Consider the following 27,022-nt stretch of genomic DNA (forward strand, 5'->3'; position numbering starts at 1 on the left):
CATAACCTCAAGCCCACTATTTCTTATGGCAATACCATAGGGGCTGGACAGGGCAGCAGGGGGTTCTTGAGCCCTGAACCGTGACAGTCACAGTGGGCACTGATCTTCAAAATGAGTAGAAATTAATTGAATTTGGACAGGATTGTGGAGGTACACAGGTGCCCAGAGAACGTCCTCTCACTATTTGCATACTAAATAGTAATTAGCATTATATGTAAATTGTTTCCTGAACCTATTTTTGCATTAGTTGAGAGTTGTAACTTTGGGTTGAATTTGGGCTGACATCGATTTGCGTTGGGCTGAATTTGGGCTTATACTTGGGAAGCTTTGAAATCTGGCAACACTGGTTTCCAATGTTTTATTTAAAGTATTTTGCTGACAAAGACTTTTGGTAAACATTGCAATACTTTTATTAACAATAATGGATGCATGATTATTATTCCTTTAATGTGATGAACTCTTTACACTTGACAAAGTCAGTTTGCTTATCTAATATTTTAATGTAGTGACTCCTTTCCAAAGCCAATAGGCCTGCTTTATATGTTAGTGTTGACCCCACTACAAAGCCTATTTGGTCTGCTTTATTAAAAGTGACATTCCCTAAATTGTGATGTTCTAACCGGAGTAGGTGGGGGAGTATTGTAATTTTGGGGGTCATGGCTCAATAAAAGTCACATGTGATTTCAGAATGTCACTAAAGCTATATCCATCTGCCTGATATATTTATTTGTAAATTAATGCATAGTATTTATTAGTAGTGTGTGTAATAAATGCACGTTTTCTTTTCCAAAGAAAAAGCACTGACTGGACAATCAGTCTTTAAGTGTTATTATTCTGTGCCGGCGAATGGTGATTACTACCCCACATGACCCCTCTTGAGTAGGCCTTGGACTACACTGCTTCGCTACCCTGAGAGAGTTAAGTGCTACAACTGGGTGCTTGGTTCCCAGAAAGAAGACAATTGTAGCCCTATTACTTGGGTAGGCCTCATATCCTGCAAACTAATAACCAAATTTCGTTCTGCTGGTCATAACAACACCACATGAAAAAAATCAACATTCTGCGCCCAGCACTATTGCAGTGTTTGTCTCTTAAACAATCTCCCCCTTACCTTGAAAGTAGACTCTGCTAGCTTGAAAGTGTGGATTCAGCCTGTCTGTATCCAAGGAGATACTGAATAGAGCAGCAGTTGCCTTCCCCCTGGCCACAGGGACAGGAGTTTAGTTAACTTGCTCCTTATATAGTTTCCTCGTGGTTGTTGCATATGCTGTTGTGATTGGTTGTTGGGAGATGGTGTTTCATTGGTTGCTAGCTCCAGGGATGCGGTTATGATTGGTGGATAGGGCTGGGATTCTGATTGGCTGTTGGTTTCTAGGGTTGTGATTGGTGGATAGGGCTGGGATTCTGATTGGCTGTTGCTTTCTAGGGTTGTGATTGGTGGATAGGGCTGGGATTCTGATTGGCTGTTGGTTTTAGGGCTGGGGGCTGTGATTGGTGGTCAGGAATAGGGCTGTGACTGGTGAATAGGGCTGGGTCTCCCATTAGTTGGCTAAATCAGGGTTTAAAATTGGATTGGCTAGGGTTAGGACCAGCTTCTTATTGGCCGTTAGGGCTATAAAAGGCCAGGATTCAGGGCGTCTCAGCCCGGGCGTCGAGGCCAAGGGCGGAGAGGACAAGGGCAGCTGTCTATTTGGGCGGAGAGGACAAGGGCTGCTGTCTGTTTGGGCGGAGAGGACAAGGGCAGCTGTCTGTTTGGGCGGAGAGGACAAGGGCAGCTGTCTGTTTGGGCCTGTTCGGGACAGGTAGGGACTAGGGCCAGAAATGCTGCCCAATTCATATTTCACCAGGATGGTTTCTACCCCAACACATCCCTCAACATGCAAACGCATTATCTGCAAAGATATCCAACTCATGCATCACAAACTGACCACAGACATATTGCATTGCCCCACCACCCAACACAATACCCTACATACAACACATATACACATACTCCCCATAACTACTACAGTCAAACACCTTCATTCTCACAGCAAACACTACTCTGTCCCCTCCCACTAACACTACCTGCCACCACCCACACAATACAAAACTACAACATACAATTCTCTCAGTTTCAGTCTCCCAGATACACACTCTCTGCTCATACTAACCAAAAACACTATCCACTGTTCACTCCACACAGACCGCCTGTCTTCATAACAATGCACAAACCCTGCCTTCAAACACATCATCTACAAACACTCTTCCCCTCTCCTCACCAATTACACACACCCATACAATCCCCACATTTCACTCAACCACACATATTACCCCTTCCAGTCATCTCAACTAATACTTATTTCCCTGACACACACCCATCACCTCTTACACACCTCATACATTCATCTCCAAAACACATCAACACCCCAACAAACACTCAAATTCCACTTAGCAGCACTAACTCACATACAAATCCCTCACCACAAACAACTACACCAATTGCCCCTCTCATTATTCCACAAAAACAATACCGACCACAAACATCAGCACATCAAAGCAACACAAACTTACATTACACTCATCATCATACCCACTCCCACCCCCAGGACTACACAAAGGATACAAATTCCATCCTATCTCCACCCCTACCCCCCCCACTCTTCACAAACACCTACCACAAGCACCCCATCCCAGCAACCATCATTCACTCGCCTCTCCTCCATTGCACAATTTAGAGCCTTACATCATGATCCACATGCTCCTCCACCACCCCTTACCCATACTCCATCCACACTAAACAAACGCAAACAAAATAAAAAACATGCCACTCATAGCAACCTTGCATCCCCTTGTTTGTTACATAATAAAACTACCCTACAAAAAACACTACACTCCTCATGGCTCTCTCAGCCACCAAGTCCACCACCCACACACACAGACCCAACAAAATGCCTCCTTAACCTGCTGGAAGAGGAACACTATGTTGAAAAGCAAGACTATTGTGAGCCTCGAACAGTTATCACAACTAGCAAAACTCCTGCTTCAAGCTCACATTATACTACTTACCCTTCTACTAAACAAAACAACACTACCACTAACACACCTTATCTAAACTGCCAGCTCATAAATGCTCGATCACTCTCAAAAAACAAGCACCACATCTACGACCTGCTCATAGACACACAACCTGACTTACTATTCATTACGGAATCCTGGTTGGGAGATGACATGGCCCCAGTGTTGCACAAAGCCCTTCCTCCGGGCTATCAAACCATCACACAAAACCGTATAGGCAAGAGAGGAGGTGGACTAGCTATTATATTCAAACAGGCAATAAACCTCAGTAAAACAGACAACATCTCCATACAAGGTTGTGAAGCCCTCCTTACCAGATGCCACCCTACTCCAACTTCCTCCTGTAACTTTCTCCTCCTTTACAGACCTCCACCTAACAACTCCACTTTCCCAGATGCTTTTCTTGACACAGTCTCAAACCTTATTACACTATACTCCAATCTATGCATTCTTGGGGATCTAAACATTTGGTTTGACAAACCCAATATGCCCCATCCAAAAGCTATCACCACTGGCCTACTCGCATTGAACCTACATCAGATTGTACACAATCCCACACACATCGCTGGTCACATCCTAGATGTCATTTTTGCTAAGCCTGAACTCGTTACTATTCATAGCATCACACCAACCACCTGGTCAGACCACCATCTGATAACTTTCCGACAGACAACTCCACAAATCAACATACCCCACAACCACTTACATACATACACCTATCGACCATGGAGCAAACTCAATTTGGATCACTTAGAAACACAACTAACAGCAAACACAGATCTAGATACAATTAATTCTGTACCAAAACTTTATGAGTGGCTACAGGAAGCTTTTGATGTCCTAATACCACTCAGAAAAACTAAACATGACAAAAGAAAACCAACACCTTGGAGAAACACAGAACTTAAACAGATAAAGCAACAAATCAGAAAGTTGCAGCGGACCTGGCTCAAAACAAACAACAGTCAAGACAAACTGCAGCTACACAAACTTAACAGGATATACCAATCATCAATCAAAAAAGCTAAAAAAAGATACTACTCAGACAGAATTCAAAATGCTCAATCTACAACCAAGGAATTTTATAAAATTCTCAATGAATTTCAAAAACCTACATGCATGGAAGGAAGTCATCCCACCACTCAAGATTTCACAAACAAATTGGCAACTCACTACACAACCAAGGCAGACACATTGGACTCCTATTTAAAACAGAAGAAAACCATCAGCACCAACCCCTTTACTAAAATACCCTTTAAGAATAAACCATCCCAACCTCTACTGTCCTTCAAACAAATATCCCAGGAGGAATTTATGGATTTGGTCAAAGCTAGCAGACGTTCTGGTTGCCCTTCTGACCCTTGCCCACCACACATCTTCAAGAACATCCTGCTATCTACTTCTGCTGCCACACCTGTAAGAAGAATCATCAACAACTCTTTAACTTCAGGAACTTTTCCTACAGACCTGAAAAAGGCATACATACGACCATTATTAAAGAAAACAAACCTTGACCCGCAAGACCCCAACAACTACAGACCTATCACAAATGGACCTTTCCTGGGCAAATTGATAGAAAGAGCAGCATTCGCCCAGATGTCACAATTCATTGAAGACAATTCTATACTTTCAGACTTCCAAACTGGATTCCGCCCAGGAAGAAGCACTGAATCGGCACTCATGGCAATCTGGGACGATCTTAAAAACAGTCAACCGAAATGGAGTTGCTGCACTACTTCTCTTGGACCTCTCAGCTGCCTTTGATACGGTTGACCATGACCCCCTAACTCAAAGACTCCATGAAGCCGGCATACAAGGGATTGCTCTCGACTGGATTACTTCCTATCTCCAAAAAAGAGCGAATATCATCCACTCACCCCCCTTCTTGTCCAAACCCTACCTCACAAAAACAGGGGTCCCCCAAGGGTCAATCATCTCACCTTTGCTTTTTAACATCTACATGATATCTTTACCTGAACTGATTAATGATTTCCATCTCACATGCTACAACTATGCAGATGACACACAAATACTACTTCAATTAGAAGACCCCAAAAACATTGAAAACTCACAAATCTTCAGTTGCCTCAGAGCCGTTGATCAGTGGATGACCTGGAGCCATCTCAAACTAAATACCTCCAAAACAGAAATACTCATATGTGGTGACTGGAAAAATTATGACCCTCTGTGCGTCTGGCCTGACGATCTCGGACCACCTCCTCAATTATCCAAGGAAGTGAAAAACCTAGGAATCACCATGGATTCCAAGCTAACTATGAATGCCCAAGTAGACAAATTAGCACGCACAAGCTTCATCACCTTAAAGACTTTACGACGCATCTTCCCCCACCTCGGATTTCCACACAAGGTGCAAGCTACTATCTCACTTGTATTATCCAAACTGGATTATGCCAATAGCCTCTACCATGGATCATCTCTATCTGTTATGAAAAAACTACAACGTATCCAGAATTCCGCAGCCAGGCTACTACTACATATAAAGCTGCAAGCCCAAATCTCCCCTGCCTTGAGAGCACTACACTGGTTACCCGTTGCCAGAAGATGCACTTTCAAGCTGCTTTGTATCACCCACAAAGCTATACATGGAACAGGACCGCTTTTTATCAGAAAGAAAATTACCAAATACATCCAACAAAGAACCCTCCGCTCAAGACTGGCACCCCGCCTTAGAACACCACCATACAAGAAAAAGACTGTAGGTGGTACATCCTTCTCCGTCCAAGCAGCCAAACTATGGAATTCATTACCCCCAACTATAAGAGCCACAGATAACTTTCTTCTTTTCAGAAAACTACTCAAGAGTTGTCTCTTTCCTTCATAACCACCTTTTTCAAACAACTATGAACTGCATATGCCAATGTGGATAAAAATTTTTTTTCAGATTATATGTATATTTCTATTTATTTATAGTTTCTTTGGAAAATATGTATTGCTACTGTCATAACAATAAAATACACACACACACACTCTTTTAAACCTGTCTGACAAAGTATTTTTTACCCATGATTCTAAGTATGTATTGTATGTGCATATGTGTGTGTATTCGTGTGTGTGTGTGTATAAATAAATATATATATGTGTATGTATGTGTATATGTTGTTTCTGTGCTTGGCATGTTTGTGGATCATTGCATGGCTCCTGGTTTTTTGGGTTGTTATACTAGATATCTATGAATTTCTGCTCTCATTTAATCACACTTATCTACTCATCACTCTTATGTCATGTCTCTATCAAACTATCCTCCATTCTCACTCTGACTCATCCCAAATCCCTTCGACCACTTTCATCTCCTAAATATCTCTGCCTAAGCTCTTCCCTCCACCTCCACATCTAACTCACCAAACCTCACTCTACCTCTGTGACCTCCCACACAACCCTACTAAATTCTCCTGCATTCATCTCACCCTGCTACTATGCTCTCCCTAACCCTTCCACATACTCTTCCCCCTCTGCCCCCCTTTATTCATCCCAAGCCTTTGGGTTGAGTAAATGAAGGATATACTCCCAATTAACACTTCTGGATTTCTTTCCTCCTCCACCCCTACATTACTCCAGGCAATCTAACTAACAAACTCTCATATCCGCGGCTCAAATAACTCATAATAATACTAAAACTGTACTCATTATTAAATGATACTAATCCATCACTAATTCTTGTTGGGTTCCGGAGTAGCGTGCTACTCATCGAAAAGCACTTCGACGCCTCGTCAGGGGTAGTAAGCGCTATATAAATACAATTACAATACAATACAATACAATACAATATTGCACTTAGCACAAAGTGCATCAGTAGTGCTTCTAATGAGAATTGGGCATTTTGGAGTCATATCTGTCCTATGTAAATAATTAAATTTAATATATTTAGATAGCATATTGTGAGAGACGAAGCGTGTGTACCTCAATACCTTGTCCAAATATTTGTCAATAAAGGGCTTATTTAGTCATTGTTCCTATGTTCCTGTTTTTCTCAAAGATGTGACAATGGGCATTTGACTATCTTTAGTAGTGACTTGTATCGCAAGATGTTTGAGTGTTCGATTGATCAGTTTGTAAAGAGCAATTGCAGTAACCCCTTGATTCAGTAAGTCCCATTCCCACACCATGTGCGAAACCAAACAACAGTATCAAAGGGCATACAGGTGGCATAGATTGGTAATTTGAACAAGTCAACGTTATCCACTCAAGGCCATAGACAGAAATATATTGCTCGCTGGTGCTTTCCGTTTAGGCTCAACAGTATATGCGACCAACTCTCTCCCATTGACCCGGGACTCCAGTAGGTCTAGTTAATTTTATAACCCCCACTAAGCCATTAGTGAGCCATTTTAATTGAGCACCGTGATAATACACCTAAAAATTAAGGTATCCCAGACCCCTCTCTGGCATAGGCAACTGCAGGAGCATTAGAGATGTTCTATGTCTTTTGGAGGCAAAAATAAAAACCTGTATCATCCCCTCTAATCATATAAACCACAGACCTGAAGTCCACAAGGGTGAATTACCAAAGTAATGTAAGGGTCTCAGCACTGCAAGGATCTTAAGCACAGCACTGTGCCCATGACAGACAACTATAGCCCCTGCCAAAATTCCATCAACAACCTTAAGTTGCCAACAGCTACATTTAACAAAACAGCACTGTCATGATATAGTTAAATCCCCAAGTAGGATAAACATTTTAGGTCCAGGCTACTAGCAAGGATGACAGTAATGAGGTCTCCAGGTATAGGTCTTTGTTTTCTGGGAAGATAGTAGTTTTGGACTAATTAACATATAACCCAGATAGAATGCTAAGTTCTTGCAAATATTTAATTGCGAACTACATGTCTTCTTCACTATCTCGATTAAATGATAACATTTTATCTGCGAATAAGGAATTCACATGTAGGCTTATTGGACTATTCCTTTAAGAGGTGTATTGTCTTTTACCAAGTCAAACTATTTTCCACCATTTTTATTTGTATAGGCAAACTAACACTATCAGTAGATGGCATTGGGTTTCTTTGAAGATGCAGAAAGCCTTTTCTGTTTCTTTGGTACACCGTCCTGTCTGGTACTTTCTTCTGGACCAGTGGGGTCCAGGCGACTGCTATGGTGCATGAATGGGGAATAAATCATCTGTTGTACCCAAGTCCAAAAATGCCTTTATCTCTTTTTTAATGTGTTCTTGAGAGGTAACCGTGCTTATTTGGATTTTGGTTTGTTAAGAATGTAGGAGACAATCCCCTGCCAAATACTCTACGTATCTAGCCTTTATCTTCAAAAGTGCACCTTTGTAAATTTGCAATTAGCACTTTTGTTGAGAGAGGACAACATGAAGCCGAAAAACATGCCCCGAAACTGTTACATGCATCAGTAGTCGGTAATGCTCTATTATGCTGATTGTGTGATATTGGGATCATTCAATACCCCTTAGTAAAGTCGAGAGGATGGATACATTAGCTTCTCCTAGTGTTTTGATGAGCTTGTCCACTTTGGGCATGGGATTGTGCAATGAACCATGATACGTAGTATAAATTGTCAAAATGTATGCAGAAGTTTCTGCTGTTGTCGAGTCTGGGGATAAGAACAATGTGAGAATTTTATTCACTGTTGGATGCTTCATTGTTATAGCCTTTTAACATATTTTATATTTCCTCACTCATTTTTGTTCTTGTTTTGGTTTTCCTCCCACATTTCTTGTTACTGGACCAAGGGAACATGTAAAGTGACTGTCTGGTGCAGGGTTCTTCTGATGTCATTGTAAGATGACATATGTTAGTAGTCCATCTAGGCTTTTCTGAGAATAAAGAGGAATGCAATGGCACTCATTGTTGTAGTTTGGTGAACAAGCCAATGTGTGGTTGGGAGCTCTTTTGAATAGTAATGCTCTTTAGTTTGTGATGTGAGGAATCCAGTTACAAGTAACAAGCCGTACTGACAGCTTTTGGTCCTCCCACTTTTTTAGGTAAATGATATGAAAGACCTGATTAGTGTTTAGATGATCTAGGGCATGTAGTCGATTTGTTACAGTGCTCCTATTGTAGACTCTAGCTTTTATCATTTGGGTTCCGATTAGAGGATGCATCTGATGCAGTACTTCAGACTTCTGATCAAGTCGATATAGGATAAGGGTGTTCTTACTGTATCATATTGCACGTTGCTACTTAAAAAAAAAAAACACTCCTTAAGGGAGGGACTCCTTTTTCCATTTCTCTTCTCTTCTTTTGTCATTTCTCTTCTCTTCTTTTGTCGGTCCTTCTCTGTAGTGTGCTTTATAGCTTTTGGATGGAAGTTTTTATTATCAGGTTCTCATTACGAACCCTGTCTGGGAGAGTCACAAGTGTTAGGAGGTCTGTTAGAAGTGGATGGGCTATTTCTAAAGGGAATACAGAATTCAAGGAATAATAGCTGTCCACGTTTTTATAGATTTGTACTACACTTGTAACATAATGTTGAAAAGCTGGTTGACCTACAAATCCCATTTACACATTGACCTGAGATTCAGATATTAATGCTCCTCCAACTTTAGACTGATTGCTGTCTCGGTAAGTCTTGTATCAGTCAAAGCTAAATTGAGATCCTATTGATGCACCACATCTCAGAAAGTCCCATGAGTGGGGTCAGGTTTCAGTTAGAGCATACCCACCTAGTTCCTCTTCCCCATTTAATCGTCGGTAGTTGGGGTCAACCTATGGCAATATGATCTTGCTTCCCACACTTTGTTCTGTGGTCACTTAACTGTTTCCAGTTAAAGTAAATTCCTTTATGCCAGAGTGGTGATTTTTCACCAGTCATTCTAAGAAAATCAGTGGCCTTAAAGATTGCATCCTGGATTAAGATGGTAATCTAGGTTTACATTTACTGGGGTGGTGTTAGACCTGTCAGCCTTTGGATGGTGTTTCCCCAAACGTTTTGTCTTCATCCCTGTTTTGCTGAGTTCGTTTTTGTTGGCCTTAGAACTGATTGGCATATTTAATTTACTTATAAGTCGCTAGTAAATTGGTCTACCATATACCCAAGGCCTGTAAAGTAAATGCTACCAATGGGCCTGCAGCACTTATTGTGCCACCCACTTAAGTAGCCCTTTAAAACTTGCCTCAGGCCTGTCGTTGCAGCCTGTATGAAGTTTTAAAATGGCAATTTGCCCTGGCTAAACAAACTCCTTGCCAGGCCTAAAACTCCCTTTTTAGTACATATGTCTTTCCTAAAGTAGGCCCTAAACAGCCTGTAGGGCAGAGGTCATTGTACTTAAAAGGTTGGACATGTACGTTTAAGTTTTACATGTCCTTGTAGTAAAAGAAACTCCTAAATTTGTTTTTTACTACTGTGAGGCTTACCTCTCACGTAGGATAACATTGGGTTTCATTAATAAATGTAATAAGTGATAACTTTTGTTTGGAAGCATGTAGAAATATTATGTTTGGTGTCTAACGAATTGTAATTTAAATTCTTTTTTAATGGTAATGTTGGATTTTAAGTCACAATTCTGAAAATGCCACTGTTAGAAAGTTGAAATTTTCTTGTCCTAACCATTTGGAGCCTGCGTACTGTGTCACATAACTAGGTGTAGTTAGCAGTTGGTCTTTGTATGTTCCTCTCAGTCAGTCACTCAGTAGAGGGATTGGGTGTTGGCAGGATGGGCCATCTTAGCAGGATATTGGGGCAGAGCTGTGCACAGCCCCACTTGCACTTTAAAGAAGCTGCCTCAGTGCACGCACGCACACACACGCACACATACACACGCACACACAACCCCAACCACCCCACCCCTACACCTTCACACAAGCGTTTTGTGACTCCAGGCATCCTAGGACCAAGGCATGGAGGAAGGAAAGTTCATACACTTCTGTCGGGGGGGGAAACACCAGAAATTTCTTCCCGTTCAAAGCTGGCACCAGGAATAAAACTAGGCCCCTCAGAACCACTCATCAGTTCACTTCTGGATCTATGGAGGACTGCCCTGTGTCTGTGGCCTGCCATGTACTTCAGAGGACTGTCCTACTGCACCAAGAGAAGTGCCCTGCTGTCTGAAGCCTGCCTTATGCTCTCAGAGGACTGCCCTGCTGGAACCCAGGACTATAAAAGTGTCTCCAAGGACTAGTTGACCAGCCTCCTGATCAGACCCTCGGCACAGAAAAGGCTCCAACCATCTTGAACCAGCACCTGGGCATAGCCTGGGTGACAGTGGCATAACAAAGGCTCTCCCTCTGGGGAGGAAAGGGGGGGGGGGGGCTGGTCTGAGCTCCAGGGGGCCTCTCAGCACAGTACACTGGTCTGAGACCTCATGAGTGAGTCCTGAAAGGGGGCCCTTTCATGTACTGTTCAGGGGGCCTTCTCAAGTATGTTACTCCACTGCTAAGTGAGTCATGATCCTTTAAGTAGTGCCACTCTGGGCCCTGACACATGGAAGTGGTGCTAAAGGGGCCCAGATAGCCCCAATCCAAAACTTGGAACGTAGAAAATGTTCAGCCAAAAAGTATTTTGAGTACCAAGAGGAGACCAGGACCAACCTGCTCGCCAACTTCCCTAAGGTGCATCGCCAGTCAGCCTCAATTCGTGGTAGCTCCTGCTACGTTCTTCGCCACCGCAGCAACTCCTGTTCAGTGACACCTTGAAAAAGGGGTATCTGACCTCGTGGAGCCCTCGTCAGCTACAGCCTGCAACTTTGTCCTGATGGGGATTTTCAACTTTCAACAAAGAGACTAAATCCAGTGTGGAAATTCTCACTGCGACTTTGTCTAGCGGCTCCCCCATGATGATGCCTCCTCCTCAGACACCTCTGGCTGCCTTGCCCTGGTCAACATAATCTTCTCAAGAAGTTTTTTCTCAAAGTTTCTTCTCAAGTCCGAAGGTAAGCCAACACCTGACCCAGTCCAGCGGTCACCCGTAAATATTTGACCATGCCTCAGGACTCTTGCAGCTATATGTGTGTAATTAGCAGTTTGATCTTTTAGATGCTAGATTTAACAGAAACTTTAAAAATTCATAACTCACCTTCTACTTATTGGATTTTTGTTGTTTTTGTGTATTACATTTTATTCTATTTTTCTAAGTTGGTGTGGGATATTTTGGTGTTGTGTTATCACTTTGTTGCTGTTTAAATGCTGCATAAATACTTTACAGATTGCCTCCAAATTAAGCCTGGCTAATAACTGGACTTAAGAAAGTAACTTTTTCAGAGGGATTAAAGCAGTCCCACATTCAGTGGCACTTTGTGCTTTTTGGGCACCATACTTACCTTGAATCTTTGAAATGACATATCTCTGTTTCTTTATCGTTTTTAGTGTCAAATTATTTATTAAATTGTTAACTACTTTTCTAAGTTGGTGTGGGTTATTTTTTTATGTTGTGTTTTCACTTTGTTGCTGTGTACTTACACAGCAGCATAATTACTTTACACATTGCCTGTAAGTTAAGTCTGACTTATTTTGTGCTATGATGCCAGAGGGTTAAACACATGTTAGTTTAGTGATTTTTTTTTTTGCGGTGCACCCTGACAAGGATTGTGGCTGTTGCTTGACTAGGATTTCACCCTCCTCAAGCAGCAACCCAAGTTCCCACAGGTGGGGATTCTGTGAATTGTTCTATGTGTAACTACTAACTCTGTATTTCAATATTTTACTGTGGTTGTAGCCTGTGATCACAGTGGGCCCTAACTGTAGTCTAGAAACTAAGATGTGTATTTGCCCCAGGACTCCATCATGTAGTGTTGTGGATCTGCTTTGGATGTACAAGGTTGTCTTTTTAAAGTTTCGTTACCATTTAGATTGCCCACATCTTCTCTTACTGATGATAAGTCATGTTCAAGGCTCACTAATTTTATGCCTATTCAACCTCCGCTGCCACACCCTAAAAAGTGTGAAGAGCAATGTCTGATTATCTCCTTCTTGGTGTTTTGGTAACATTTGAGTAGTAAACTTGTGGCTGGATGAAAGAATTGTTAAAGGATTCTGCTATGCTGAGCAGTGCATCAATCTTTTGAGTCCGGTTGTCCTATCACACCTATGCAACCATTCTCAGTGTGCTTATGTCTGCATCTGTATTTCCTCTTCGACCAAACTCTGCATCAGTTACTCCACAGTGGACGTGGTGTGTCCATTTGAAACTCACTAAGGAGACGAGAGAGTGCAGGATTCTAGTAATCTTGACTTTTTTATTTTTCTCTGAACAGTAGGTCAAAAATGAAACGGTGCCATAGTTCTTTTCCTAGAGGGCAGTCAGTTAGGTATGTGGTTCACAACACGTCTTTAAGATGGCAGTGGGGGGACGCTGACTCCTCAGGCTTTGGCAGCATCTCCTGGATGCAGCCGACTGAGTCACCTGTTCATATGGGTTTTGATACTTTCATTACAGGTATCAGAAGCTCCTTTGCTCTAGTCCTACACTCCCTCAGTATGTTTTTAGCCTGATTTCCCCAAACCCCCAGGCAATGGTTTTTCTTGGCCACTTCATTATGATTGGTTTACGAAGTGCTTCTCTTCAAATTTGGTGCCATGGGCTATTTATGCTGAGGTGATCTTTTTGTACAGAAAATATTGTTTTGCCAAGATTCAACAAACTGTGAGGGAATATTCTTATCACCATGACAATTCTATAGCGATCCCAACAATATGGCATATGAATGGCGGACCCTGTAACCAGAATTCCTCACTTACTGACAACATGTGCAGGAAAAAGGCATTTTACCACAGGATGAGTTTTGTCTGCTGTAAAGTTCCGGGAGCATGGAGAATTCTAACATTATAAAATACTCTGCAACCCTTAGACACCGAGGAGTGGATCTTGGGAATGGGCTACAAGTAAAAGCTGCAATTTTCAATTACAGTACATCGAATACATATCTTTCAGGAGTCAATAATGATAGTTTTAGTAAGAGTTTAACATTTTATTGATCAAAGGTTTTAAATCTTTTTTTTATTAGTCAAATTAGGTTAACAGAGCATTGCATAGTGCGTGTCCTGCAATCTATTCCTATTCTAGTATTCTAAATCAGTAAGTGCAAATCATTTTAGTCAGAAAATAGCAAAAAGGAACAAATGTCTAGGAGGCAGTCTGGTAAAGAAGCAATCAGCACTCATAAATAATACTGTAACACACTGATAAAGAATAGTCTAGGCAGAGAGAAAAGTCTCTCTGAATCTCGCACAGAGAGAGATGAGTCCAAACAGGCTATGCGAGCCAACAAACTAAGCTAAGCTGAGTTGAGAAACACACACAGTTATTTCCCTGGGACACTTTATATAATAAAATACAACTGTACACATTTTAATAGATTTGTTTCAGCTTGTGATATTAAACAGCCTATCACCAGCAGTAAAGGCTTGAGACAAGTACAGTTTCAATAGAAACATCTAAGGAAGACAGTTCTACACAGAAGAAATATTTGACTACATTTTTAACAACTTTGCTACATTCAGGTTTTTTCACATCCACCTGATTTTTTAAAGAAAGAACCTTCATGTAAGTTTTATGCTCAAACAGCTTGTGTCATTTTGATTCTCACACATCTCTACACTAAAAGTTGAAAATTAGTTTAGCAGGTTTTGAGATTCCAATGCAGGTCAAGCGGTTAAAAAGAATAAAATAACTTAGCTTTCTTTGTTAGCATAGGAAGTTTCCATCATGCAAAAGTCACATTAGAAACATTTCCTAGTTTATATTGCTTGGAATTTGTCAACATTAGCAATCAAGCAAGTCAAGCAAATACAGGTCATGCAAAGTTTGGAATGGAAAGTGCACATTTAAAAAGCAGCTTTTAGTTAGGCCTAGATTTCACTCACACCGATCATTAATTAAATAAATTTAATTTTTAATGAAATCTCTAGCAAGGCTCATTGACTAACAAGCCTGCACAACCTGCTGTTGATGTTATTTGGAAATCACCTATATATTTATTACTGGTATACAAGGATGGTGTGTGTCCTTAAGGATGACTTGCACTTTTTATTTCTCCTGGCATCCGCCCAAAACTGGGATTACTAGGCAGATGGGGTTTTCTGACCCACTTCATAGAGTGCTTTAGCTAGTGCATCTCCTCTGTGTTGTTGGCTGTCTCCTTGCAACCATGTTACCTTGGTTGCACTAGTCTCAACTCAATATACTCCCTGACATCGAAGAGTTCTGACTGGTCTGATTTATGAATATCTACACCAATAGTAAGGGATAAACACTACAGAGAAACCATACACACCTCCCTGATTGAGGGATTTTTTTTAAATATTGAAATTAAAGCAGGACTTTGGTTGACCTGGTCTTCCTGCTAGCTTCTCTAAAGTTCAATAAATACAAGTCTTGGCTTTTACATTGACTGTACTTGATTTAAAGGACTCCCTTCACATTACCCCTTTGTGAGATGGTTAAAACAGACATCGTTTTTGCTGATGGCTTTTCTCTTTCAGGCTTAGTCAGGCAAGCCCTGGTTTCTTGTAAGACAGTCCTTCTTTGACATACTGGAATCTAAATAGAGCATGTGCCATCCCTGATCCACTGACCACCTTTCAGGAGCTCCATATGAGTCTCATCAGTCCAAGAGTGGCATTGAGGGCCATCTGGTCTGTAGTGTGGGATTTGGCTTTCACTGTGTGTGTGCTGATTATGGAATCATATTTCTAGCTGCTACCCGTCTGGAGTTACCGCGTTGTCAGCCAGAGGTTGGACCCTACCCCTAAATTCCAGTTGCCTTTTGAATTCCAGTGCATGCCCTTGGTCCTGTGGGTGACTCGGGCGAAGTAAAATTTTGATGGTGGCAACCCTTTCTTATATATAGGACCCTAAAGTTAGGTACCTCTTAGGGGGCTACTGAATCCCCTGTGAAGTGTAAGCAGACAGTGAGGTTCATGACACCTTAAATCACGATTTACTTTATTTAGGTGGGCCCTTGTTGTTAGATTAGTTTGTTTTGGGATCAGGCACTTTGGACCATTTTTTATTAAAGTCAGAACTCAGGGCATCAGCTCACTCATTTGTCCAGTTTGAACCCTAGCTGGAAGGGCATTAAAGAAACCTACATTGGCAGTCATCTTTCCTTGTATTTATTTGTCTAGTACGTCAGTCCCATTGAAGAATTTAGTTTAAAAAAAAATCAGATTTGAAAATATCTGAGAAGCCACAAACACTGCCACGTACTTTAACATCGGACATAGGTCTCAATGGTAACTCCTCTTAATTGTGTTTTTAAGCATCTCTTTATTCATTTGATTTCAAGAACACGTAACAGACTTACGTTTTGCCAGTCAGCATCCCCAGTGTCTCACATAATTTAGTGTCTTAACAGCATTTGGTTAATCACTGTGCATTTGCCCTGAGTTCCTCTCACAACTGCTTGCATATTTATATTGCTTTTCAGTACAACCATCAACCATGTTAGGATTATTTTTGCTGTGTGCGGCCTAGCCGTCACGGTGGTCTTGTGTCTGAAGGGAAAATAAGAGCAATCAGTCAGTTTCTCCTCTAATATTTTATCTGTTTTTTGTCTTACTCGTGTGTATCGCTTCTCCTGAAGCCCATTCCATTATTTTCAACTACGTCTCTGTTCCAGGACTTCCCTGATTAATTATTTTTGTTGCTCGACAACGCTTTACTAACAGCAATATGTTTTTGTTTCCGTCCTTAGGGTAAGGGTAGTATCCCTAGAACAGGATCTCGGGATCTAATACATATCTAGGCAATTATGGCTCCAATACTGTTCGTGACAAATGTTCAGATTTCAGATCACTTAAACTTTAGTGAAACAGGCCGATTTTGTAAACTATACTAATCAATACAGTTTACTTATAAAAGGGGAGCGCTACCTATAAACATGTAGCGTATTTGTAACTTCCCTTTGCATATTGGTGTCTCAAAGTGCCATAAGAATGTTCTAGAATAGAGGTTTCACTGACATGCCACCACTCAGAAGTATCAGAAAGTGATGAATGGACTGCTTGAATCAATCTGAGCCTCTGGTAATTACTCTGGGCCACATCCCAATCCATCACTATTTTGCAAATCATGCTACCTCAGTTTAGACCCAGGCTTATGCAGATTAGTCTTGACCTTGTCCAGTTGGAACAGTGCAGCCTGAACTGCCAGGCCAGGTCCTTCCTGAACCCGAGCACAAGCAACCCAGGACTGATTTCGCTCTTATTAGACATCAACAGCCAGATATAGCTTGGCTCCAGTGGCACATAGCGCACAAGACCAACATCTAGACGTAACTGCCCTCCTTAAGGCGCCATACTAAAGTATACAGATGAGTGATAAATGGAATGCTTGAATCAATATCAGCCACTGGTTATAACTCCGGCCACATCCCAATCCATTGTCATTTTGCCAATATGTCACCTCAGTTTGGACCCAGCCATATCTAAATAAGTCTTGACCGTGCTCCAATGGAAACAGTCCAGCACAAAGTTCCATGTACTTACTGAACTAGAACACAAGCAACCCAGGTCGGTTTCGCTTGGTTCGAGTTGCATTTTGTTCATAAACTCAATTTGTGCCTCCGTTTCCTTTATGCTATCCTTATCCTTACACCTACGAGGAGCAGAACCATTGAGTGCATTTAATGCATTTGCATCTAGTCTTTTGAATAGTAGTTTACCTTACGTCAGTAAGCTAAGTAAGATTTCTGGTTGATTACATTAGAGTCGATTGTGCTATAAATCCTTTTCGCATTGAATAGGTTGTCTCTAGTAAATCTGACATTATTGACAAAGCCCTAATGTCCATGAATCATAAAAGGCCGAACTCTACACTTGCACGATTATGCACTCATTAAGCTTGTGGTTTGAAATGTATGCCCTATAGAGTTAGCTCTCTGAAATTAGTATGAGCCAAACTTGTGTGTTAAATATTAGTCTGTTTTGTTTTTTACACCATAGTACCTGCCGAGAGTGGAATAAAGAAAAGCAGTGGGAAGCAAACCAATGTGATCAAAAGAAAAATTACAGACTCGGACGATAAAGCTCAGAAGGAAAAGAAGAAAAAGAAGGTAATTTTACCACATGAGCAACAACCCCTTTTTAACTGTTAAAGAATGCTAAAACATTGCACTAGTGCAGTGGTTCCCAACCTGTGGTCTGGGGACCCCTGGGGGTCTGTGAAGCCTTCTCAGGGGGTTCGCGACTGCTTAGAAAATTAAAAAATATTAACAGATTAGGTCCCCAGCTTTCAATAATAACTCAGTGGGGGGTCCCCAGATTCCAATAATCAGCCAGTGGGGGTCACTGGGTTCCAGTAATGATAAAGTGGTGGTCCACAGAATTCGAAAGGTTGGGAACCACTGCACTAGTGAGAACCCCACCGAAGACAACGGATATGGCTCAGGGCCGGTAATGGCTGGGACAGGTCTTCGGCTCCAACATTCCAATCTTTGTGTTTCACTTTCTCCCTTTTTGATTTAGAAATTTCTGTCCCCAGTGAGTGGAAGTTTTTTAACAGCGTTATAGCTCCCCATTCTCAAGCTGTATTGGTTGTTAAAGGCCCTCATGATAGGCATTTGCCTAAGACTCAGGCTTGTAAGGCAGTTTAAGGGGCGTTAGCAACAGATAAAGCCCTCTGCAGTGGGTTGTGATGCTGAATTAGGGGTGAGTACGGGCAAGTGCTCTACACTCCACAAACTCCTTGGTGGACTTTAGACTGTAGTCCTTGACACATGGTTTTGATATCACCTGAAGATGAAACCAAGTGTCAGTGCCACCTTAAAGAATATCACAAAATAGATAATAGGTGAACAACTAAGTGGTTAAACCTTCAGAGCTAACAAATCCTTTTAAAGAAGTCAAAAACATGCAGATACCAGTTGGAGCTTTAGAATTGTTTGACATCTCATGCTTCTCTCTTTTCATGAACGGAAGGATTCACGTCTTATTATCTCATGAAAAAGGGGTTATAATAGGCATGTAAATAACACTGGAGCGCAATGCTTTACTTTAAAAAATATTTAACTTATTGAATAAAAAATGCTTGAAGTGACACCCTCGTAATATTTTTTTTGTGTTCACATTCAAAAATAAATGCTCCCTAAATCACATAATCTAGCAGTTAACCCAATTAACATACTTGTGAAACTACCTCCAAAGAAAATAAGTGAAAGTGCAGAGAGCAGTTATTTAGAAAGCTATTTTAACAGATTGCACAACTTAAGCTAAAAACATATTTTACAACATTTTAACCTAAGACCTGCAACCCATTAATCACAGTTTTTTAGAAGGAAAGAGAAATGACCTTTTAGGAAGTGAAAGACTATTGGTAAGTGGACGTTTGTAATTGGAATATAAAGTTGAAGCTGACTCATATAATGCTAACATGAACATATTAAACGCATATTTCCTAAGCATCCTTTGTAATCCTTCATTGCTCATATAAATGTACCTATCTGTACGTAGTTTCTTTTATATGTTTTAGGATTCAGTAACATGTTCCAGTTGGCCAGCCACACAATATTTAGTTCGAATATATATTGGACCACACTAGCAAAACCTCCTGTCTATTGAGCCTCCTTTCAAAGGGTTAAATAAGAGAATAAGTTAATTACTGTTCTAAATTTGGAATTAGTACACATTTTTTACTTAGCTCATTTGATACAGTTCTATTATACTTGGTACTCAGCATCTTCTGGAAAATTATGACACGTGGTATCTCAGGGTCTTCAGTGGAGTAGCTAGCTGGTCCAGCGAAGGGTGTACGATTTGGTGTCTGTCGCCATGAGTGTAATTTGTAAAGGCACCCTTTGCTGGTATGCAAATTGATGGAGAATGTGCCTCACCTAAGGATTCGCAGACCTTGCAATGAGGACGTGCATGAGGACTCTGGGATACCCCCTGCGGTAGATGAGAAGAACACAGCCCCAGCGATGTCCTCAACCGAATAAACAATATCAGAACTCTATGCCAAGAAACTAATGCTTTAGTTTCTACACCTGGGAAACCCGAAAAGGAAGTGAACAAAGACTGTGTAAGGTGTCAATGTAGGTCCCAGACACAACACGCTCCTGTCCCAGGAACAACTTTTTGTGGTGGGTTGGTGCCCACGAAGACGGTGAAGCCCTGGGTGGGTGAGCAGTTGATGATCTAGGGCCCTGCTGTAAACAAACGTGGTAGATGGTTAGCTGCACAGTGGTGTCAAGTAGATGATGCAGGCTACTCCACAGGCCCAGCTGAGCCAGGAACCAAGGCAATAGAGATGTCAAGCAGAGTGTTATGTGGAGGCTGGAATCTGACACGTGGCTGCTGCTGATGCCCTGAAACTGACAGAGAGCCAGAGTAATAAAATGAGATTGAATTGTGCTCTGAGGTCAGTGAAACCTCCAAATACACATTAGTTTCAAACAACAGTCCATCACATTCCCGAGTTTAGGCTAATCCAAGTGTGGCTGTTCTCTCCCGTACCCTCTGGGTAGGGAAGCTCCTCCTCCTTTTAACCCACTCTAGCTTCGACGGTTAATTAGGCAAGCCACTGGAATTGATGGAGGGGTGCAGCAGGTAGTGGCTCATAGCTTCATAGGTGACTGTATAGCCTTATATGAGAAAGTATAATCCCATAGTTAAATGCAGCTATATAGGGAGCAATAGCAACTTCTGTCCTCTTTACAGAATGCTAAGACGTCTTAGTTGTGTCATGTAGACTCTGGATGAACATGAGGAGACTGGTCACTGCCTAAAGTCTCCCCTTCTTAGGATCCTCTGGAGGGGATGCAGGTTCCTGGTGGAGGACTCTACGTATCTCTCTGCCTCCAAGCTTATTGTCAAGATTAACAGCCAACACTCAGCAAAATGGTCTTTTTACTCACCCTAGGCAGAATCTGCCCAATGGTTGACTTCTGATGCCAGTTGTTGTACTGGGTTCTGCCCCTGCAGTACACCTGGATTTTGTGCTTTTCATATGACATGTATTTTGGACCTTTTATTGTGGGTGAGTCTCACTACCGGTGTCTCACCCACAGGAATCACATGGCAAATGGACTGCGCATGTTTATCGCCAGTGTCCTCCTTTTAAAATAAGGCCACTGTGATGCAGCAATGGTAAGGGCACCTGGCTGGTTACACGTGTGCACTTGTGTGGGGGCTGTGCGTGGGAGACTACTGTCTTGCACAGGTAGCCTGGCCCATTGGGGACTCTGCAGGTTTAAGTAGTCTCCTGGGATAGACCTCATGAGGGTAGTGTCCACTATTAGGGAAAGTCAGTGTGATTTTTTTTATTTTAACTATAGTGGCACCCCATTATACACATAGGGAAGGACCTGCCTTAGAGTGTAGTTTCCCTTCCCCTAGGGATACAGAGACCATTGACATCTTGAATTAGGGTGTAACCTGTGCGAGAAAACCAAATATGTAACCTCAAAAATGATAACTGTGCATCTTATGGGTCATCCAGAGTTTGAATATTTTCCTGGCGCAGCTCAGAATCAGAGTCCAGGCCTTGTGTCACACTCCTGTGCCCAGTAATTACATTTTCTCCAGCAGCAGAAGCAAAGACTGCCCCCACAAAAAAGGAGCAATTAGCAGTACTTCTCCCAGCTGCGGAGTAGGAAAGGGGTAGGGCGGAATGACCTGTATCAGTCACCCATCTGTCACACTGTACCAGGGATGGTGGACCTGCCCAAGCTCACTGAACAAAGGAGAGGATCCCGACAACTGGAGCCAACCCACCAGGGGGCTCCGTTTGAAATTCTACTGTGCAAGTACCCAGCAATGATGTGGGTTGGAGCTGAGACCCCAGGAGCTAATGTGGCCAGTGGCTTCTGGGTGATGCCATATGTGCTTGGCCCAAAATGCTGTGCAGGATGGTAGGGATGGGGTGGAGAAGTGATGTTGCCTTCCAGGATTGGCCACGGGTGTCTGTCTTCTGGAACCTTTCTCTCCCCTTCAAAAACATTTGCAAATTGGGGCAGGTGGGGCCAACCAACATGGCCGATCGGACGTGAGCTCCGTCGGCTCCGTCCCATTCCCCCCAGGCCCCATGCAGTGAGGCAGTAAGGAGGCGCTAACGGACCTCCCCCGACTTGGGGACTGGCCTCGGGACCCCGGGAGGGGCAGAACCTGGTGGGATTGCCAGCTGTGAGGGGTGCGCCACCCGGACGGGGCCCTTCGTTCGAGCGTGCCTCCCGGGCGGGGCCCTTCGTTCAAGCGCACGGCCCGCAGTGGGGCGCAGCCTTACGGCCCGCGCTGGCTAAGCGGGAGCTGGCTGGAGCCAGTGGGGGGCCACAACCCGCAATGGAGGAGTAAGGTGCGGGACCCGAGGACGGGGAGAGTGTGACACCCCCGACGTCAGAACTGCGGGTGAACCAAGAAGGGCAACACCAAGAGGACCCCCTGCGGGCACGGTAATGGCGAGGTGAGATCGGGGAAGGGTCTCCCTTCTTCTTTTTGAGTGGTGCAGTCGGTGGAGGCCCAGCTTAAGGTACGCAGCTGAGACCCACAGGTGGCCCTCTGCCCGCTAGAAACAATAGAGCAGCAACAGGACGATTTCCCCCCGGTGGGAGAAAGCAACCACTTTAAGAAATATACCCCGAGCTGCGATGGCGAGGCTATGCATATGGGGGTCTGAGGAGGAATGATGGAGGCCATTTTGAGAGAGACAGAGTTGGGGAGACTCTTCCGGAGGGGGCCCATAGAAAGTAGAGATTAACGAGGTGGCCCCTAATGTGAAGGAGAGTAGCTCGGAAAAGAGGGTGAGTCCCCAAATAAGCACGGGGGCTTGGTCCCTGACAGTTTCATATGCCACGACGTAAAATCCAAGCCAACCGGGTCTCCAGCTATTTGGCATCGGCCAGAGTGGAGAGTGCTGACCAGACACAGGGAGAAGAGATGGTGCTTACAAAGGGGGACCTCCTGTCCTCTCTTCGCGCCTTTAAAACCGAACTGCGTGAAGAGCTCACAACAGATATCAGAGCGACACTGGACGCCTTCCAAGCAGACGTCAATGGGAAGCTAGCCGCCCTCCAAGCAGATGTAGACTCAGTAGGGGCCCGTACTTTAGACTTGGAAACACAAATACAGAACTTACAACAGAAAGTAGCCCCGGTGGAGACTGAGCTCACAAATCTTAAAGCGCAACTACACATCGCCGCACTGAAATGTGAAGACTTGGAAAATTGAGCACGCCTAGACAACATATGGGTGAGCGGTCTGGAGGAGGGAGCAGAGGGGCCTGACTTAGAGGCCTTTGTGGTAGGGCTGTGTTCCACACTTCTGGGAGAGGATAAAACGGAGGTACAAGTGGAACGAGTACATCGTGTGGGCAACAGAGTCACGGGTGAAGGGAGAAGGCCGTGAGACGTTCTGGCTAAATTAAGCTTATTCAAGGTGAAGGAACGGATCCTTCTAAAGGCGAGACAACAGGACCCCGTCTCCTTCCAGGGTGCGAGATGCTCCCTCTTCCAGGATATAGCGCCAGCAACCCTAGCTCGACGACAACAGTTCCGTCCAGTGACGGAGGTGCTGAGAGAGAAGTATATAAGATATCGATGGACCTTCCCCTTTGCCATGGCGTTCAAACTCAACAATTAAGCGTACCACTTCTCGACGGTGGAGGCGGCAGCTGCCGCATTGGGACTAGAGCCTAGAGGTGAGAGGGGTGATACTGACGCCTCGGCGGGAGAGGGGCAAGGAGGAGATGCCCCCCCACTTTGGCAGATCAATGGAAACAACAGATGAGAGGTAGGAAGACCCCCAGAAGATGAAGCCCCACGGCAGTCTGGTACCAAGGAGAGTATCATTATTCCTCTGATATGAGCGGGGGCGACCCCGGTGGAGAGCTCCAGGGGAACTGTAAAGACGGGGGGTCCCCCCCCTCGACGAAAAAGTGTGGAAGTGGTCTACACGGTACAGGTCTCAGCGACATTTGCCACTCAAGCACACTTTGTTTTTGCTGAGCAACGGAGGTCCGGGGGGCCCCGCCGTTGCGTTGCTCGTTGACGTGTCCATGCCTGGGGGGAGAGATGAGATGAAACTGGATCCTGTCCACGACATGAAGTTTGTAGGGAATTCAGCGGTTTTATACTGCCAAGATTTTGTTTGTACTTTTCTTCTGAGATGTTCTTTCGAGTTGTTTGATGTTTACCATCCATGTCGATGTGCAAAGAGTCATGGGGAATTTACAAAGCTGATTAAATGTTCCCAGAGGAGAAGGGCGCGGGAAGCACAATGCGGGGTATTGGAGATACTAACAGGGTGAGAATGTTGCTGTTTCACAGAGGTAATGTTGGATTTACTTTCATGGAATGTGAAGGGCCTCAACTCCCCCAATAAGCGTTCTCAACTGAAAAAATACCTTGAGCATCATCTGTACGATATAGTGGCCCTACAGGAAACACATTTGAAGAGGGGTGAGGGACACCATCCTCGTCACAAACACTACCCTCAAATTGCTCTAGCTTCAGCACCCACAAAACACTGCGGGGTGGCGTTACTGTTTGGCAGATCAGTCCACTTCAGGGAAATAGGGTATAAGAAAGATAAGGAGGGACGGTTCCTGAAGGGCAGCCTGGACGGGAAACTTTGTACGATAGCTGCTGTCTATGCGCCTAACAGCGGTCAAACCCAATTTCTGTTACAGTTCCTGAGTGAGCTAGAGGGTTATGCAGAGGGCGAAATTATCTTGATGGGAGACTTTAACCTGGTATGGGATCCAACATTAGACACAACGCACCCACAGAGGTCACAAACAAGTGCTTTTGCCAAATCAGTGAAGTCCTCCTTTCGCCGTTTGGGGATTTTTGACTCCTGGTGGGCCCTGGAACCCTTGGAGAGGGATTACACTTTCTTCTCACATACCCACCGCTCATATTCATGGATTGACTACGTATTTTTGAGCAAACCGCTAAGACAGATCCTTATGACTGTAGCCATTAATCTAATTGTTATATTGGACCACGCACCGGTGGTGGTTGGTTTGAATTGGTCACTAGCACGCAAGCCTTCCAAGCGCTGGTACTTCCCCGGGGTGCTCACCCATGACGCAACATCCCATAATGATTTGCGACTAGCGATTAGGGAATATTTCCAACATAATAGGGCGGGTGATACAAACCCTAATACTCTCTGGGATGCCTTTAAGGCGGTTATATGGGGTAAATGCATTGCGCTTGCAGCTGGGATGCACAGATTAAAGACTAAAGACCAACTCCTTCTGGAAAGCGCACTTAAGGTAGCTGAACATGAACATAAATTGTCCCAGAATTGGCAAGCTCAAAGGAAGGTGGTGACCCTCAAAGGTAAACTACAGGCTACCTATACAAATGGGGCAGAGATGACCCTGCTGAGATTACGGAAATCCCATTACGACAAGGGCAACAAGATAGGCACCCCCTTAGCAAGACAGCTTAGAGTCCAACATGCCCGAGACTACATTGAGCAGGTCAAGGACGAGCACAGAGAACCCCTCACTGAAGAGGGGAAGGCGAGGGCATTTAGACGATTCTATGAGCGTCTTTATCAATCAGACCACCCACCCGCTCACGCCCAAGAGTCTTTCTTACGCTCCATCCATCTGCCGCAGGTCTCTCAGGAGACAAATTAAATGCTAGAGGCACCATTTACGGCGGAGGAAGTACAGGCGACCATTGACGCCCTTCCCCTGCATAAGGCCTCGGGCCCTGACGGCTTTACAGCCCTTTTTTATAAAACCTTTGGTGCAGAACTGGGGGGACAGCTCGCAGTACTGTTCAATTATATACGCGGGGAAGGTGCGGTTTCCCCATCCATGGGGGAGGCTCTGAACACTCTCATAACAAAGGCCGGTAAGGACCCTCAACTCTGTGCCTCATTTAGGCCCATTGCCCTGCTGAACCTGGATGCCAAATTATACTCTAAAATCCTGGCGCAGAGGCTGGAGGATGTGATGCCAGAGCTGATACATCCAGACCAGTCTGGTTTTATTAAAGGTCGCCAGACTCATGACAATTTGAGGCGTGTCATCCACTTAATGGAAAAGATACACAAGAAAAATGTCCCGGCACTCCTATTGGCCTTGGACGCCGAGAAGGCGTTTGACCCGGTTGAGTGGTCTTTCTTAGTGGCAACCATGAGACCGTTTGGATTCGGGGAACATTTTATAACCATGGTAATGAGCAACTATGCATGTCCTAGATCCCGCATCTCGGTAAATGGGGTAACATCTGATTTGTTTTATTTATCTCAAAGCACGAGGCAGGGATGCCCTCTTACCCCTCTGCTTTTTGCGCTTAGTGTCGAGCCCTTGGCAGTGCGGGTGAGGGACTGCCCGGTGTTCCCAGGCATTAAATTTGGCTCAGATCTCCATAAAATTTCCCTATTTGCTTACGACATTTTATTGTTTGTCACTGAGCCCCGCACATCTCTTTTAGCAATACAGGAAGAACTGACGCTCTTTGAACAAGCGGCGGGGTTCAAGGTAAACACGATGAAATCCTATCTCCTCAATCTGACACTGCCTGCTGGGGTAATGACCCAGATAGCCTCCCTGACCCAATTTGCTTGGGCCAAGAAGGACATTACCTACTTAGGCATTCGAATTGTCCCAGAGGTGGCTGATTTGTTTGGAGCTAACTACCCCCCTTTGATTAGGTCTCCACGAGAAGACTTCCGGAGGTGGTCCCCGTTATGGCTATCCTGGCTGGGGCGCATCAATAGTATTAAAATGACTGTGCTCCCAGATTTCTATATCTCTTTCAGAGCCTCCCCATTGAGATCCCACCGGATTTCTTCGCGGAGACTCGAACACTATTCACAAAATGTATTTGGCATGGAACAAGAGCTAGGGTATCACACAAAGTACTGATGCACCCCAGAGAGAGGGGAGGGTTGGAGCTCACTGATCTCCTGCTGTATTATAGAGCAGCACAGCTGTGGGTATTAGCTGAGTGGCCCCTCCGAGAGTCAGATAAGATTTGGCTGCATATGGACAGAGCGGTGACAGGCAAGACCTTGTGGGATATCCCATGGAAGCCTAAAAGCCTAAGGGGGCACGACCACCAAACGCATACATTGGCACACCCACCGCCACT

General features: G+C 43.8%; 1 protein-coding gene across 2 annotated transcripts in view; it reads left to right on the forward strand.

Annotated features, from left to right (window-relative positions):
- Positions 1-27,022, forward strand: part of CMSS1 (cms1 ribosomal small subunit homolog) — a 1,251,672-nt gene that overhangs the window by 1,077,833 nt on the left and 146,817 nt on the right. For both annotated transcript variants that reach the window (XM_069204876.1, XM_069204877.1), the window contains one exon: positions 17,919-18,028. In XM_069204876.1, coding sequence (XP_069060977.1) covers positions 17,919-18,028 — 110 coding nt within the window. The remainder of the gene's footprint in view (positions 1-17,918; positions 18,029-27,022) is intronic.

This window comes from Pleurodeles waltl, chromosome 8 (genome assembly GCF_031143425.1).
Source record: "Pleurodeles waltl isolate 20211129_DDA chromosome 8, aPleWal1.hap1.20221129, whole genome shotgun sequence".
NCBI classification, from domain to species: Eukaryota; Metazoa; Chordata; class Amphibia; order Caudata; family Salamandridae; genus Pleurodeles; species Pleurodeles waltl.